Source organism: Brachyhypopomus gauderio, chromosome 8, assembly GCF_052324685.1.
Source record: "Brachyhypopomus gauderio isolate BG-103 chromosome 8, BGAUD_0.2, whole genome shotgun sequence".
Taxonomy (NCBI): domain Eukaryota; kingdom Metazoa; phylum Chordata; class Actinopteri; order Gymnotiformes; family Hypopomidae; genus Brachyhypopomus; species Brachyhypopomus gauderio.
This window is the reverse complement of record NC_135218.1, coordinates 16,113,564-16,129,552: the sequence shown is the minus strand read 5'-3', so window position 1 is coordinate 16,129,552 and position 15,989 is coordinate 16,113,564. Positions and strand designations below refer to the sequence as shown.

Genomic DNA, 15,989 nt, shown 5'->3' with positions numbered 1-15,989 from the left:
CTTAACAGCATGTTTTTTTTAATCCAAAATACTGTTCAAACATTCTATATAACTCATCAAAACATATTTGGGGAAATTCAATTGTTGAATAACTGGCCAAGCACCCAGTAACAAAAGCTCTTAAAATCTGCTAAAACAGAACAGTTCAAAGAAACTCAGACCAGTTAGAAAAACATTTAATGTGTATACAGAAGGGTCAAATGAAGTGTAGTGGAAGGCACTGAATCTTGCAGCACAATGTTTTAATATGGGTCACTGAAGGGGTAGTGAACATGTCCTGCATCCCTCGGTACAAACTTGCCATCAACCTGCAGAGTAACGACATGAGAAAACACCACATGCAATATCACCCATTTGCTTTTTCATGCCTATTGGTAACCAAAGTCAAAAACTGAAATGACTGAACCCTTACTGTAATTGTTGGCAGTATGTAACGCCAGCCTTTATTCAGTGCCGACACACTGTTAATCTCCTCAGGCTCCAGAGTGAAATCAAAGATCTGTGTAGGCAAACACAGCATATACAAGCCAAATTACCATGTTGCTGGGTAACAATAAATATGACTTCAATTTAGAAGAAAAATTACCTGTATATTTTCCTTGATGCGAGACTCTGTAACACTCTTTGGGATTGTCACAACTCCTCGCTGAGTTTGCCACCTGCCATAAAGTCAGTTTAGTTGCACTTTAAATTGTTTGTACATATGTAAAATGATCCAGCAAAAACGCAACATGTGGTGCCATTTATTCTTTCCACCACACAGTAATCCCACTTGTTAGAATGTCACTCCCTGTGGCACAGTGGCTTTCAATACTGTACTGTATTTACCTGATTATGATTTGAGCGGGTGACTTGTTGTACTTCTTGGCCAAAGCAGAAACAGCTGGTTCCTCTAAGAGAACCGGCTCATCTGGTCTCTTCCATGCTCGGTCGGGAGAGCCCAGTGGACTGTAGGCAGTCATCACTATCCCCCTGTCCCGGCAATGAGCCAGCAACTCCACCTGTGCCAGGTAAGGATGACCCTCCACCTGGAACATTTTGTTTTAGCATTACAGTTTTTTGCAGACGCCAAGACCTGATTTCTAAAACTATGTCTTTTTTTGTCAAAACATAACACACAGTGGCCAATGCCACACAAAACTGGCAAAACATCTCACTCTTTTGGATAAAGCAAACGCATCAACCAAAACTCTTGCCAAAACCATATTATTGCATCTGAACTCTACACACAAATATCAGATGATTATCCTTCCCATATGACAACTACACACTGATGTGACAAATGGAAAACACTACTACCATGTGTTTAAGTGTTCAGTTTGTAGTCTGCTGTAAAGGTCTGTCAGGTCACACATATACATGAGTATTCACAAACATAGAGGTTATTTCTGCATATTCAGTACATTAACACCATAAAGTAAAACAATTACAAGGGCAAGCCTTTTTTTTGGTTTTGCATAAACAATACAGCAACACATGCTGTATATACTGTAAACACATAGACAACAAAAACGAAACAACAAAAAATGAAAAATAAAATGGCAAAATAGCTTCAAGCTTCCTCCATCACTTGCTGGAATGCATTTGCATCGGTGGGGTTGGTGCCACCGAGAGTGGCATGATGATGAACACCACCATTCTGGCAAATGGCTGCACACATTGTGTGATGCTGCCATGTTGCCAGGGACTGTGACAATGGTCCAATGTCCAATGATGTTCATTACAGTATTGTACAACAGTATGAAATAGGCATAATGTTGTCAGTGCTGTGTGACACAGGACTATCAGTGAGTGGATAGCAGAGCATACTTGCGGAAATTCATAGCGCAGTTGTTTCACACTGTCACTGGCCCAGTCCGGATAGACTCAATGAATGGATGTTGCTGATGGTGACGTTGTCAGTAATTATGTGCTGTTGTAGTTGTCGGAAACATATGCTATCATTTGCTCTGACCATATTGACAATGGTCTCTTTCTGTTCTGAGGTGAATAACTCTTCGTCCTCCAAGAAAATGATTGTCTAGCAAATACATGATGTAGTATGTATAGAGGATAGGTCTACTTATCTATTCTCATTTTAAAATGTCTGGATGATGCTACAGTGTAGCAGCACAGATTAGGTTTGACCCTTTGCCTCCAGAAAACTCACCACATTGTCGACCACATGGTCAACCAGAGTGGCTCTGATCTCATCCATTATGGTTGCTCCCCCTCTTCCTCATCATCTCTATGCAGACTCCAATGATGTGCAAACCAAGATTTGCAACTTGGGGCTTCTTTATAGGGATTAGGCTGTGGTGTCTAGATTTGTAAAAACTAGGTAGAAGTGTTGTAACCTGTGAGGACTGGGTATGGATTTTGGTAGATGGGTGTAGCAGTTGCATGGCAGTGTTTTCCAAAAGAAACACATGGTTTTCAGTTTTGAATAATGTGTCTTATGTAAAGAACTGTTAATGTTTTGCAAAAAGTGTGTTTAAGAATTTCTAAATGAGTGTAAGGCAGAGAATGTTCTTAAGGTTTACTGCACCAGGTCAATAGTAAGGCTGCATGGCTTAATGTTTTCAAAAATTGTGCTATAAGTACCACTTTTTGGGTCTTAGTAGCTGCAAAAAACTGTAAACTGAAAGAACCACACAAGAGAGTCACACATGCCAAGAAATATAATAATAATAAAATAATAATCAATTACTTCAACTCTGACCTGTAACACAGATGGCTTAATGTTGGCTACTGACAGGACATCATCAATCTGTCTACTGTTGAAGTTTGAGAGCCCAATGGCCCTCACAAGTCCCTTTTCCACAAGTTTCTCCATGGCAGCCCATGTCACCTTGTAGTCAATATCATCATACAGTATGGTTCCATCTTCCTTTCTAGGGAAAGGGGCATCACCCCGTCTGGAAAGATAAATTGTGGTGTGGGGTGGAGGGATGGTAGTAGAGAAAGAGCAATATTTCATGACACATTTACAACAAACGACCAAAATCAATACTTAATACCACAATAAATGTCTAGCACAGATCAATTCAGCAGTTGTTACGACACTGTACATATGTAATCCGTTCACTTTACAGTTGTTTTCAAATTGAATTAAAACTTGTAATTGTCTATTGTTCAGTTGAGTCAAGTCACAAAAACGGCACCATGTGTGAACAAAATGACACTATTAAAGTTTAATATCTATATCAGACTCCCTTAGGGTATTGATCAGGTGAGAGTCTATGACTCAATGTGCTTTGCTGAGGGCGGGAGGCTCACTGGAATGCGTATGGCCAGTGAATAAGGTAGAGGTCAAGGTACTCCAGCTTCAGGTCGCTCAAGCTCTTGAGCAGAGCAGCCTCCACATCCTCCGGGTGGTGGTGTGTGTTCCACAGTTTCGAGGTGACAAATACGTCCTCTCGCCTCAAGGCCTGAGAGTGAGGACAGACACGTGAGAAACACGAGGGTCAATTGTCAGTGTGTGTATGTGTGTGTCTAATACATGTAGGGTGGGTGGCTAACTCACTTTCTCAGGCCCCAAGATCTCCTGAAAAGCTTCTCCAATTTCTGGTTCATTTCCATAAATTGCAGCACAGTCCACGTGCCGATAGCCAGCCTCAAGGGCCCAAATAACCGCTTGTTTCACCTGCAGTCAGAAATGTAGAGAAATAGTAACTGAAACCAACTCAGCTTTTATCACTAAATAATATTTGTTTCAGATGTAAAATCCATAATTAAAAGAAATATATTAGAAGCTAATCTAGTGTTATTGAAGACTCACCCTTCCAGGTTCACTCTTCCATGTTCCAAGTCCTACAAGAGGCATCTTTCGCCCAGTGCTCAGGACTGCAAAATCATTCATACTTGCTTTGTATTTCTGAAGATAAGAAAAAAATTGTAAATCAAATCAAGCTTGAGCGGAGTCTTGGTAAAGAAACAACGGCACCAATGGATGTGTTCTTTGTCATACAGCCGAATATTCCCTGAGAAGTTTTAGTGGCTAAGGAAGGAAGCAGGAACCTGCTGACTTGTCAGCTGACTTACTAAAAGGGCCAAAACAAGTATATTGAACACGACCCATTCTTGCTTGGAGAAGCATTTCATTTTACTGACAAAGCGCGATTTACGAAACATTATTTTTTCCCCTAGTCTAAACACACGACGTAAAAAAAAGTTGAATCTTTAGTAGAATTGCATTTAACGATATCCAAGATCAGGACACAGTTAAACCTTAACTACAACACAACTAACGTTTTGATGCCTAAATGTGAATATATAGGTACGGGGCATGGCTGGCGTTCAAAATAAACATTGCAAGTTATACAAGCTGCATGATGATGTAGCGATAATAATGCGCTTTTCCAAGACAGTTACTCACTGTATTTATCGTTTTGCAATGAACGAATTCCTTCGTACGTTAAACTAGCTTACTACCATTAAAATAAATATTATCATATACCACCGATGACGCGCTTGAAATTATTTCCGGTTCGGGGATGTTATTAAAACTTAAAAGCCCCAGTGTGACTTGAGCTTTTGATTTTACGTTGCTGTGTCATACGCGAAACCAACAAAAATATTCATACGTTTTCATACTTTTACTAAAAGTATGAATATTTTGGTCATAATTAATTAAAGAGGAAAAACAGGGCTGTCCTGTAAAATAAACCATCCCTGATTTCTGTTCTGAATATTGGTCGCATATAAATATAGTGCAGATTTTTTAAAATTACAGTGCTAGTATGTTTTTTTTACAGTAATTGAAAAAGTGGAATCTTGAACTAGAATCCCTGCAGTGCATACTGTATTATATTAATAATTACGATTCATCCAGCCCACCTGAAACTAATCGGATGATCTCCGATTCAGATTTGGTTTACAGATTTTACTCTATGAGGACAAGGATCATAGGATGGACATGAAGGATCAAGGATGATCATAACTCTAAATGAAAAATGCCAGACATGTAGTTAAAATAAAAGGTTGTCTTGATTCCTCACATTGTTTTGTGTCTTATATTGGCTTATTATTTTCAGTGACATAATTAACAATCAATCTCATGTAGTAATCTTTACCGTGTTTTTGCAATTGCTGATCATATCATTAATATAGTATGTTAATTGTTCTTCAGTCTTACAGATTTGGCTGTTTCATGAATGTGCCCCTTCTTTAAAAGCAGTTTGTGGTAATTTACAATGTGTCTTGCTATGTTTATGTATAATTTCCATTGAAGTATCATGCTCAAAAGACTATATATGTACAGTATATATTGACCATAGCATTTGTTTTGGTACACTGATGCATTTTTAGCTAGAATTTGATTGTTTTGGCTTCGACACTGGGACAGCACATTTATCTGTATATCTGTCAAAGGAAGAGGAGGGGCGTGAGAATTCTTTGAGGAATTTAAATGCTTTGATAGTTGTGGTGAGCTGTATACTTTTAAAGTTGCCTTCTGTATAGGAGTACGATAATCCTCTGTTGAAGAAAATGAAAAGTTTGTCTTTTGCCGTGGCGTTAGGTGAGCTTTTCTGAGAATTGCTAATGCCACATGATTTAACAACTGATTTTATTGTTTGAGATATTGGATAATGTATAGGTTTGAACACATACTGCATATCAAAGATGTTTTCAAAAACAACAAGAGACTTTAAATAGGATACTTTGTAGCCAGGTTGTTCAGTAAGTGTTAGTTAAGGGCACATGTCAGAGAGAATGAGTTACCAACCTCTTTTACTTTGTAGTGCTGTGCTCATTCTTGGTGAAACACGAAGGATCTGCTGGTATGAAACCTTTATAAACACACACATACGAAAACACACATACGCACACTCAAACGAACACAAGATTTTACCTTAATTTAATGAGCTCTTGTTCACATTTTTAACCATACTTTAAAGTATTTCATCCATTCTCCCAGATGTTGTCTTGACTGCCTGGCCTCAGGGGACACACTTCTATCGTGGCGAACCGATTGCTCTGACATGTGGGGTAAAAGGGAACTTTTCTAACATGTGGATCTTCACATGGTTTGGACACAACCTCAGCAAGACAGCTGCTCCCATCCAAGACCACAGGGTGAACAATTACAGTTACTCCACCTCAGCTTTGACTGCTGAAGACAGTGGGACATACTGGTGTATGGCACTGGATAAGGACACAAATAACACCTTAAGAAGTAACAACGTATCTTTAACCATAACAACAGGTAAGCATGATGAACTGAAGCAACAACTAAAATGCTTTCTGCAGTGTTTTATGCATGTGAATTATATGTGTGATGTACTGAATGTCTCAAACAATATGCCACTCAGACTTTTGCCATCCAGTGTTGGTGTTTCACTTCCATTTCCATCAGTGATATATTTATTGATCTTTTCGCTCTTTCGTCCCTCTTGAGACACTCCCTCCGTGTTCTTAGAGGTCCACCCTAACAGCAGTCAGCACCAGAAGGGGGGCATGTTTTCTCTGCGCTGCTCAGACCGTAGCAGGGAGCTGATTCGTCTTCGTGGGACAGGAGTTGTCACTGGCTGTTCACAGATGGAGGGCAGGGACAACATGAAGAGCCCAGGAGAGTGTATCTTCAGCAGTGTCTCTAGCAGGATGAGTGGCCTCTACTGGTGCAGGAGTGCTGGCAGAGACCAGCGCAGCAAAGCCATCAGCATCACAGTGAGCGGTGAGCTTAAAATCAATAGACATTCTAACTTAAGTTCCAAATATGTGTCATTACTCAAATTAAAATCTTATGTGGCACTGACTTAGTGACACTAAGTAATATGAGTGTGTCCAAAAACAATTGCCGTGCAGTGGAATAGGGGTGTGATGATTAATTAGCTAATTGATTAATTGTCTTCTCAAACACAATACACCACTTTTTTTACACTAACAGCACTAAACACTCAAATGGGCATAATAAGGAGCAATTTAAAGATGACCAAGGTACTTGGCCATGAGGTGCAAACATGACATGAGCAAACAACCTCAATAATGTATTCCATTACTCTGTTATGCCATAACAAATAGCTGGAAGGAGACAATTCATGAGAAAGTAGTAGTCATAACTGAGAAATTGAAAACAGAGCATCTGACAGGTTTTGTACTGCCCAGTTCAATAAGACAAAAAATATAAATGTAATGAATTGTTGTTCTAGGACAATTAATAGACTGAATCATTGATGGTGAATACTGTGTAAATACTGTGCATTTCAAGCATCTAAGGAATTATGATGTCAGAGACTGCACTCAGATTTGGATGGTGTGATGAAAATAGATGCTCACACATATATTTGCAATATGAGTGAAATTAGCTCCACCTTGTCTTGCGCTGTGTCATTTTCATGCGTTTGTTTGCCCTGCAGTTAAATGGCATTTTACACTGTCATGAAAACACCACAATGTCACAGCACCATGCTTAAGAAGAAGCAGCTGTGTAATAAAAGTGCGTGTCGTGGTGTTTGTAGGTTATTCTTCAAAAGTATCTTTGACCTCAGACATTGTTTTAACATCCTGACATGGCAGATCAACCTGAGATTGTCATTTGAGTACATGGTGTCAGGATTTGTGCTGTTATTTATTTCCACTATACTGATTTTAAAATGCTTAGTCAGTGGTGTACAGATGAGTACATGAATTAGAAATTGAGGTTACAACTTGTTTATACACTCACCGGCCACTTAATTAGGTACTCTTGTCCAACTGCTCATTGATGCAAATGTGGAATCAGCCAATCACATGGCAGCAGCTCAGTGCATTTAGGCATGTAGACATGGCCATAACAATCTGCTGCAGTTCAAACCGAGCATCAGAATGGGGAAGAAAGGTGATTTAATTAAGTGACTTTGAACGTGGCATGGTTGTTGGTCACAGACAGGCTGGTGGGTGTATTTCAGAAACTGCTGATCTACTGGGATTTTCATGCACAACCATCTCTAGGGTTTACAGAGAATGGTCAAAAAAAAAGAAAATATCTAGTGATGTAACGTTGACCAGACGGAGAGGGATCCAACTGTGGAAGTATATCGTTTTTATTTACATAAATCACGTGTATAGCGAATGACAGGTAAAGCACTAGCATTAAGCTTAGCAGCAGTAACGTTCTCCTGGGGTAGTCAGGATGGTCCAGGGTCATAACGGGAGAGCAGAACCCAGAAGGTACAGAGGGACTAGGCAGGAGACGAGGTCTGGGGAGTGAGCACGGGTCAGAACACGGGAGATCAAACAGGCAATGGAAACGCTCGGTCTGCGGCATGAGTCGACAAAATACTTTGCTACTAAGACATGGTGGGGAAGGTGTGTAAGTATGACTGAAAAGGGGGCGTGGTGATGAGGTGAGGCTGGTTAGTGAAGATCAGGTGGCATTCCTTACAAGTGAGCGGCAGTTCTGTGGGCGCAAATGCCTTGTTGATGCCAGAGGTCAGAGGAGAATGGCCAGACTGGTTCAAGCTGATAGAAAGGCAACAGTAACAGAAATAACCGTTACAACCGAAGCATGCAGAAGAGCATCTCTGAACACACAACATGTCAAACCTTGAGGCAGATGGGCTATAGTAGCAGGAAACCACACCGGGTGCCACTCAATTCACACAGGCTCACCAAAATTGGACAATAGAAGATTGGAAAAATGTTGCCTGGTCTGATGAGTATCGATTTCTGCTGCAACATTCTGACATTTGGGATGTGGTGGAATGGCCGATTCGCATCATGGATGTGCAGCCGACAAATCTGCATCAACTGGTCAATATGGACCAGACTCTCTGAAGAATGTCTCTAGTACCTTGTTGAATCTATGCCATGAAGGATTAAGGCAGTTCTGAAGGTCCAACCCAGTACTACCAAGGTGTACCTAATAAAAGGGAACCCATCCTCCATTGGGTGGCCCGCTAGCAGAAGTCCGTATTTATAGCTAAAATGTAGTTCTATAGTTATAGTTGTAATTCCAGGCCGAGTAGTCACAGTCCCTTCAATGAAGATGGAGCTAGCATCAGCGCGTTCTCTTGTGGCATCAGCACATCCACTGGCAAGCCAGACCATCTCCAAGGTGCTTGTATGGTGTCGTCTTAGGTAGAAGCAGGCAAAAAAAGATATAAAATACAGTTTGAGTATGTGAACATCAGCTTAAACAACCATTGATTTAAACATACACATAAAAAAAAAAATAATAATACAATATCTATATATGTATTACAATTTATCCTAACATTGAGGTCTGGCTGTCAGTGAGAGGTAAGAAATGTTTGCTTTTCTATTTTAAACTTAATTTAACAATTTTCTCTCCAAATCTCATGAGTCATACTTATTTGATTCCAGATAATGCTGACGCTCACTCGGAGGAAGAAGACTCCTCAGGTAGGCAACTCTGGTATATATTTTCACTTTAGGCAATGCAGGTTTATTTATATAGTACCTTTCATACACTGCAGCCATGCACTCGAAGTGTATTAGTCATGATTATGACTGTACTCTAATGCTGCTGTATGCGTCCGCCTGTACTCCACAGGGCCCTGGCTAGAGGTGCTCTGTGCCACACTGGTCATTCTGCTCCTCATTCCACTCGTATTGCTGCTTGTTCCAAGCATCAGGTATAGCAGACATTGCTGATAACTGCAGCGGACATTATCAGAAAAGTGTTTAGCTGCATATATTTTCCCAGCAACATAAAATAATAATAGGCCTCCAACTGCTGTAGATGTATGGCATTTATAGTCTGTAATTTGTAATATTCTGAATTTGTCAGATTTTGACCATATGTCATGTTTTTTCATGTCTATGCACCTATGTCTAAGCAGGTTTTAAATGCACATTACCAAGCATTCATTCACATGAACTTGCAGCTGAGTATAACTTGAAATCTGGGGAGAAATTTTGCCAAAACTCAAATTCACAAAGCTCCAATTTTAAAATGATCTGGACAATATATTTTTTAACAGAATTCCTTCTTCACTGCTAAAATACTATAGTAATAACACAGAGGAAACAATATAGTGGTAACACCAGAAAAGACTATATTAATGCAGTCTAAAAAGGCATTTTGATCAACTATGGAACAAAACCAGCTGTTGGTACTAGACTCGGACTTAAAGATTCTACTGGGTTTGTATACAGACATGTTTAAACTTCTGAATTCTTTCATCATCAGTTTGTAGATACCTGACAGCCGGTCTTCTTTTCAGGCAGAGAATCAAGTTCTTTCCAACCAAAGCACCCAGAGTGGTGAGTGCCCAGCAGGAAATGCCTCAAACCAAACAGGATGTGACAGAGATCCAGTGGGACCTGGCCTGGATGGAGATGGCCAATTTACTGGACAAGCAGCAGTATCCTGGAAGCTGACCATCCTAAATACTACAGTCTCATTCAACAAATCACAACACAGTGCTGACTGTCCGTGTCTAATGATACATGTATTTTTATAATATTCAAACGCTTTAAGCTCATTTGTGGATGTGAATGAGAAACCAGGTCCATATAACTTCAGAGATAACTCAAGACTTTTCGTGTTAAGCTGTTAACATGTATTTAATGTTTTAAAGAATTAAAGTGTATAATAAAATAAAATATAAAATAAAATAATTTTTAACATGTGATGGCATGTTATGAGAGGCATGCAAACATGTGCCAATGGAAGAAGTTGTGAAATAAAGTACAATTTATAAACTGGCAGAATGGAAAACAGCTGTGTGGAGTGACTTGGGAAAATGTCTGTGTACACAGAGGTGGAATTTAGACGGCGTAAAAAAAAAAACAGTTAAAACTTGTATGTCCTCCTACAATTCACAAGCTCTTTAACTGAAAATCTAAAGGTTTTACTACCTCTACACCTTTTATAGTAGACCCAGTTACTCATACTCATATGACACACACACACACACACATATGTATGTGTATATATACATATTCGCTCACCCATCCAAATTATCGGAATCAGGTGTTCCAATCACTTCCATGGCCACAGGTGTCTAAAATTAAGCACCTAGGCATGCAGACTGTTTTTACAAACATTTTTGAAAAACTGGGTCACTCTCAGGAGCTCAGTGAATTCCAGGGATGTATCACATCTTTTCCGATGTGATACAGCCCTGCTTTGCTTGACACAGTAGTTGTTTTATGATTCATGTCTTTTCCATTCACATCTAAGATTGTCTTACGTCATGCCACCTCTGCTGGTGGTATATTCCACCTCTGTTTCCATGGTATCCATGACTTCTATTTGTTTGAAACACTCTCTCATCAGCTGAACCTTGAGGTCATTGCCTGGATATATTCATGGACACTATCCTTATCCTAGATAGTGTAGGTCACATCTCTCTTCTCCTTCCAGCTGTTGTTTGGCATTGGGTGTTGGATATTGGGTTGAGTGCTCCAACCATTGTGAGGACCTTTCTGGTCTTCTTTCTCCTATTCATGAGCTCTTTTTGGGTTAGGGTTCCTAGTTTGCTAGTTTATATGGCATGTGGGTATCTGATGACTTGCACGTCATACATTTAGATGGCTTTCTTTATTCCCATTCAACTGGCTTTTCCATATCAGTCTTGTGGAAGTGCTTTTAGACTGCTGTCCTCCTGTCATTTCTGCCACACAGCTCCTCTTTGACTGGAGAATTCCCAGGAATGTTTAGCCATCATATGGCCTGAATGACAACCCAATAACATCTCTGTCCTGAATGACATCCCCATGATACCTCTGTCCTAAATGATATCTCTGTGACATCTCTGTCCTGAATGACATCCCCATGACATCTCTGTCCTGAATGACATCCCTATGACATCTCTGTCCTGAATGACATCCCTGTGACATCTCTGTCCTGAATGACATCCCTATGACATCTCTGTCCTGAATGACATCCCTGTGACATCTCTGTCCTGAATGACATCCCTGTGACATCTCTGTCCTGAATGACATCCCAATAACATCTCTGTCCTAAATGACATCTCCATGACACCTCTGTCCCGAATGACATCCCTGTGACATCTCTGTCCTAAATGACATCCCTGTGACATCTCTGTCCTGAATGACATCTCTGTCCTGAATGACATCCCCGTGGCATCTCTGTCCCGAATGACATCCCTGTGACATCTCTGTCCTGAATGACATCCCTATAACATCTCTGTCCTGAATGACATCCCTGTGACATCTCTGTCCTGAATGACATCTCCATGACACCTCTGTCCCGAATGACATCCCTGTGACATCTCTGTCCTAAATGACATCCCCATGATATCTCTGTCCTGAATGACATCTCCATGACACCTCTGTCCTGAATGACATCCCCGTGACATCTCTGTCCTGAATTACATCCCCATGATATCTCTGTCCTGAATGACATCCCCGTGACATCTCTGTCACTTTCCATCTTGGCATAGAAAAGGAAGAAATATGGATTGTGGAAAGGAAAGGAAGTGGGTTGTGGAAGGTTAACACCAAGGTTATCCCAGTGGTGATAGGGTAACTCAGGGTTGTGACCTCCAAGGTGAAGGAGTGGTTTCAAAGCTCTCTCTGAAATGATAACATTGATCCCTGTCCAGACATGCGCAGTCCTAGGAATGGTGAAAATATTGTGCCACACCCTCCACCCCAGGCCACTGAGAGAAGCCCGTGTGAGAATTACAAACACTAGAGGGCAGAGCTGGCTTGGTAAGGTGTCCTATTGTTCTGTGTAGCCCGCCTACGGGAGACAGTCTTCTCCCTAAAAATACTCATACAGTATACAAGAGAAGTAGTGAAATTAATTTGATGGCTAATATATATATAATTAATATATATAAATATATATATTTTCTTCTCATTTAAATGAAAGTCAAATCTATTTTGTAAACTATAGTGGCTTTTTTCTTTGTTATACTGGAAACGTTATCTCACTGAGTGATAGGTGAGTGAGCTTTAACTCAGATTATTGTCCTACATCATTACAGGATACAAATAGGTGTAACAAAATGTAAAAGCAGCACAGGACAAAACCCACAATTCAACCCATGGGAATAAAATAAAAGTCTCTATCATTCTCTTGCTTCCCTTGATCTATTTCTTATTTGTCTGATCACAACAGTCCCTCTCCACACAACAGTAACTACAGCAACGCGTTGCCTTATTTCATTTTCTCATTCTTGTCTTATTCCCATGCTCCTCTGCTGTGAGGCAATCTGTGTGTACGTATTTTTAAGACCATGGTTCATTGCCTGGAGCAAGCTGTCCTCATGAGACATTCTCATTTATAAACAGACACACACACACACACACACACACACACACACACACACACACACACACACACACACACACACACATTTCAAGCCTTGATTTGGGTGAGAATAAAACACTAGGCATGAAGATTTTCTCAAGCAGCTTATCAGCAATTTAGAAGAAACAAGCTGAGAGGATTTGTGTGTGTGTGCGTGTGTGTGTGTGTGTGTGTGTGTGTGTGTGTGTGTGTGTGTGTGTGTGCGTGTGTGTGTGTGTGTGTGTGTGGGTGCTACTACACAGACAGAATTAAACAGGCAACAGAATGGTATCTTGTATTCTTACATTCAGAAGCTCCTGTCCTGGAATGGTGTGAGTGTAGGAAATTGAGCCCAGACAAATTGTTTTGAGACACAGCATGAAAGCAATGGAGGAATAGACTGTGATTAAAAAAAACAAAAAATCTGATTGGTAGCCTACGGATGGTGAGAAACAGATTTAAAGTCTTACACTTTTGTTTTATTTCCTTCATTGTACCACAGACCCCCCCCCCCCCCCTCCCCAAGACCCTTTTAATATGTATTGTATCCATGGTAACTTCGGGGCACCACTTGCACATAAACATTTCAGAAGAGGGAGAGGAAAGAACAGGAGTGGTATTAGTTCCCGTGTTTGACGTGCGAGCCCGGAGAGCCATGTCTCATCCTCGCCATCAGTGTGTGTCATGAGCAGCATGTTTACTGCTTAAAATAAAGTCACAGTGTTAGATGGATTTACACATTAGCATTATCTGGCCCAGGTGTGGCATCAAGTTAGTAGTGCTGGACTTCAAAATGCGAGTGTGTAAACAGTTAGAGTAGGACTGTCAGGTGCGTGGGGGACTGGGTGGGAAAGTGGATTGTTGTGTGACATCATTGTCATGTCTTAAATGGAGCTGGTAGCACAAAGCGTCCATTAACAGTGTGAGTGGAGCTGGAAATGGCCTCAGTCACTGGGGGGCCACTATGGATTTTCTGTGTTGGGGAATGTGTAGCAGGTAAAATACATATGTAGCTGCTGGCACTGACTATGCGTTATGGTTCCAGTGGGTTTGGGCACGGCTAAAGTTGTTGGGCAGGCCCGTAAAGGGTTTTATAAGTTAGGAAGTGTACAGCGTTGGCTGTTGGATCTTGGGTTGGGGTTGCTCCATGCATCATGAGGAACATCCTAATCTTAGCAGCTTCCAGCTATTCTCCTGACTAGCTTATTGTGCTACCTGACAACTGGCAGGACATTGATCTTTGATCTTATTATTCCCATTTAAATGTCTCTTAAAGAAGTTTGTTTGCTTTATTTATTTATATTTACAAAAGCAACTTACACGACTCAATAATTTTTCAGAGGTAGGCATGTGTGGTGTTAGGGGTGATGTCCAAGACATCGTGTGGTGGTACAGCGTTGATATAGCACCTCGGGTAATCATGTGCTTTGTCAGTGTCTGTGCTTTGAACCTCTGGTGTTGTTACTGGTCGACATGTGAGTATCGCTGGTGTACTTGCTTATTCTGCTTGGTGTCTAGCATTCCTGTCAGGAACTTCCATGTTGTGGACAACAGATGGATTATATTTAGTCCTTGGGCTTTTTTGTAACAGTGTCCTGATTTGCGTAAGCCAGATGGGGTGAGAACTGGTATTAGCAGCTGGTTCATTTGTTCTGCTGGTCAGCCATGCAGCACTGTTATTTTTTATAGCTTGTAAGTATAGATCACGTTAGGGCCAGGTTCTGCCCGGTTCTGCCCGGTTCTGCCCGGTGCTGACTGGTTCATGCTCTGGGAGACTGCGATGCTCTGCTTTGAGATTTCTCTGTGTAGTAGTGGTATCCTGTATTTAACCAGGAGAAGACCTATTGAGATTAAAGGATACAAATAATCTTTATGCACTTGTGTTATCCGATGTTATCTGGTTTGTTCTTCTATATGCTATTGTGTTGATGGCTGTTTGGCAAAGATGGCATTTTCTCTTTTGATGGCTGCTTCGTCTATCCCGGCTGCCAGTGCTTGTAACCGTTGTTTAGCAGACCCAGGCCTCTCTTATGAAACATCCATTGAATTTCTGATATAGCCATGCACCAGCTTTGATCTTTAAATCCTTCTAGAGAACTGTGAGTTTGTCTTTATGTTGGTTTCCAGCCTTTGTTCCCATCAGGCACATCTGGGGTTTGTGTGTTTTATAGGGTCTCTAGCATGTCCACTGGAATGGTATATACAAACTTGTTGGCTTCAGGTCTACCAGTCGCTGAGACCGTGTCAAGCATATATGGTACATGCTGGTACGCTGGCCTGATGGTAGCTTGCCACTAAGTTGGGGAGCCTACAGCAGTAGCTGAATCATGATCATGTTCTGTATGTCCACCACTGGGGCACCCAATGTCTATACTATATACTCCACTATACTCTATACTCCACTATACTCTCTGGGCAATTCCTGGATTCCTGGATATTCTGACCATTCTGTCTCAGATTCAGTAACATTTCCATTTTCTTTAATCCATTTGCAGTTGTGATAAGAGGTACTGAGCACTGGAGAACTAGTTGATTCACTGTGTGTGGGTGAAGGTTTCTCCTCCTTCATAGTTTTCTGTTGTGCTTCCTGTAGCCTCTATCATTGGAGGTGTCGGTGTAGCAATGTTCTACCGGCTCCGTGCTGTCCAACCTCATTCATCTATGGTTCGCTCCAGTAGCCCACTTGAATTGTCCTGGTTTCTCGACATTCAGTGCAAACTTTGTTCATCCATGCAACACACACACACACACACACACACACACACACACACACACACACACACACACACACACACACACA

The 15,989-nt window shown here is 40.9% G+C and overlaps 2 protein-coding genes and 1 long non-coding RNA gene across 5 annotated transcripts in view; 1 reads left to right on the top strand and 2 right to left on the bottom strand.

Annotated features, from left to right (window-relative positions):
- Positions 1 to 160: 160 nt before the first annotated feature.
- akr1a1b (aldo-keto reductase family 1, member A1b (aldehyde reductase)) lies at positions 161 to 4,463 on the bottom strand. The gene is made up of 9 exons (XM_077014917.1): positions 4,358 to 4,463; positions 3,761 to 3,856; positions 3,506 to 3,625; positions 3,259 to 3,410; positions 2,702 to 2,897; positions 829 to 1,028; positions 587 to 659; positions 413 to 499; positions 161 to 308 (listed from the first exon to the last, which is right to left on the bottom strand). The coding sequence occupies exons 2-9, from the start codon at positions 3,839 to 3,841 to the stop codon at positions 243 to 245; spliced, it is 975 nt and encodes a 324-aa protein (XP_076871032.1). The 5' UTR covers positions 3,842 to 3,856; positions 4,358 to 4,463; the 3' UTR covers positions 161 to 242.
- A 580-nt stretch (positions 4,464 to 5,043) lies between these two features.
- On the top strand, positions 5,044 to 10,610 carry LOC143521707 (uncharacterized). 3 transcript variants are annotated; one of them, XM_077014919.1, is made up of 7 exons: positions 5,044 to 5,500; positions 5,724 to 5,762; positions 5,900 to 6,187; positions 6,401 to 6,655; positions 9,286 to 9,324; positions 9,476 to 9,557; positions 10,149 to 10,610. In XM_077014919.1, the coding sequence occupies exons 1-7, from the start codon at positions 5,470 to 5,472 to the stop codon at positions 10,303 to 10,305; spliced, it is 891 nt and encodes a 296-aa protein (XP_076871034.1). In that variant the 5' UTR covers positions 5,044 to 5,469; the 3' UTR covers positions 10,306 to 10,610. The 3 variants fall into 3 exon arrangements, with proteins under 3 accessions (XP_076871034.1, XP_076871033.1, XP_076871035.1); XM_077014918.1 differs by having other exon boundaries at positions 5,051 to 5,500; positions 6,380 to 6,655; XM_077014920.1 differs by having other exon boundaries at positions 5,054 to 5,500; positions 5,880 to 6,187; positions 6,380 to 6,655.
- Positions 7,566 to 15,989, bottom strand: part of LOC143521708 (uncharacterized) — a 32,762-nt gene continuing 24,338 nt past the window's right edge. The window contains exons 2-3 of the long non-coding RNA XR_013132813.1: positions 10,126 to 10,253; positions 7,566 to 9,034 (exon numbers count right to left, since the gene is read on the bottom strand). This is a non-coding gene — a long non-coding RNA (uncharacterized LOC143521708). The remainder of the gene's footprint in view (positions 9,035 to 10,125; positions 10,254 to 15,989) is intronic.

Bases quoted from the DNA above. Each gene is read 5' to 3' on its own strand.
- LOC143521707 (XM_077014918.1), top strand. From the start codon at position 5,470: ATGAAAAGTTTGTCTTTTGCCGTGGCGTTAG. The intron at 5,763-5,899 runs GTATGAAACCTT...CCATTCTCCCAG, and splicing joins GAAACACGAAGGATCTGCTG to ATGTTGTCTTGACTGCCTGG. The intron at 6,656-9,285 runs GTGAGCTTAAAA...ATTTGATTCCAG, and splicing joins CATCAGCATCACAGTGAGCG to ATAATGCTGACGCTCACTCG.
- akr1a1b (XM_077014917.1), bottom strand. From the start codon at position 3,841: ATGAATGATTTTGCAGTCCTGAGCACTGGGCGAAAGATGCCTCTTGTA. The intron at 660-828 runs GTAAATACAGTA...ACTTTATGGCAG, and splicing joins CCCGCTCAAATCATAATCAG to GTGGCAAACTCAGCGAGGAG. The intron at 500-586 runs GTAATTTTTCTT...TTGCCTACACAG, and splicing joins GCATCAAGGAAAATATACAG to ATCTTTGATTTCACTCTGGA.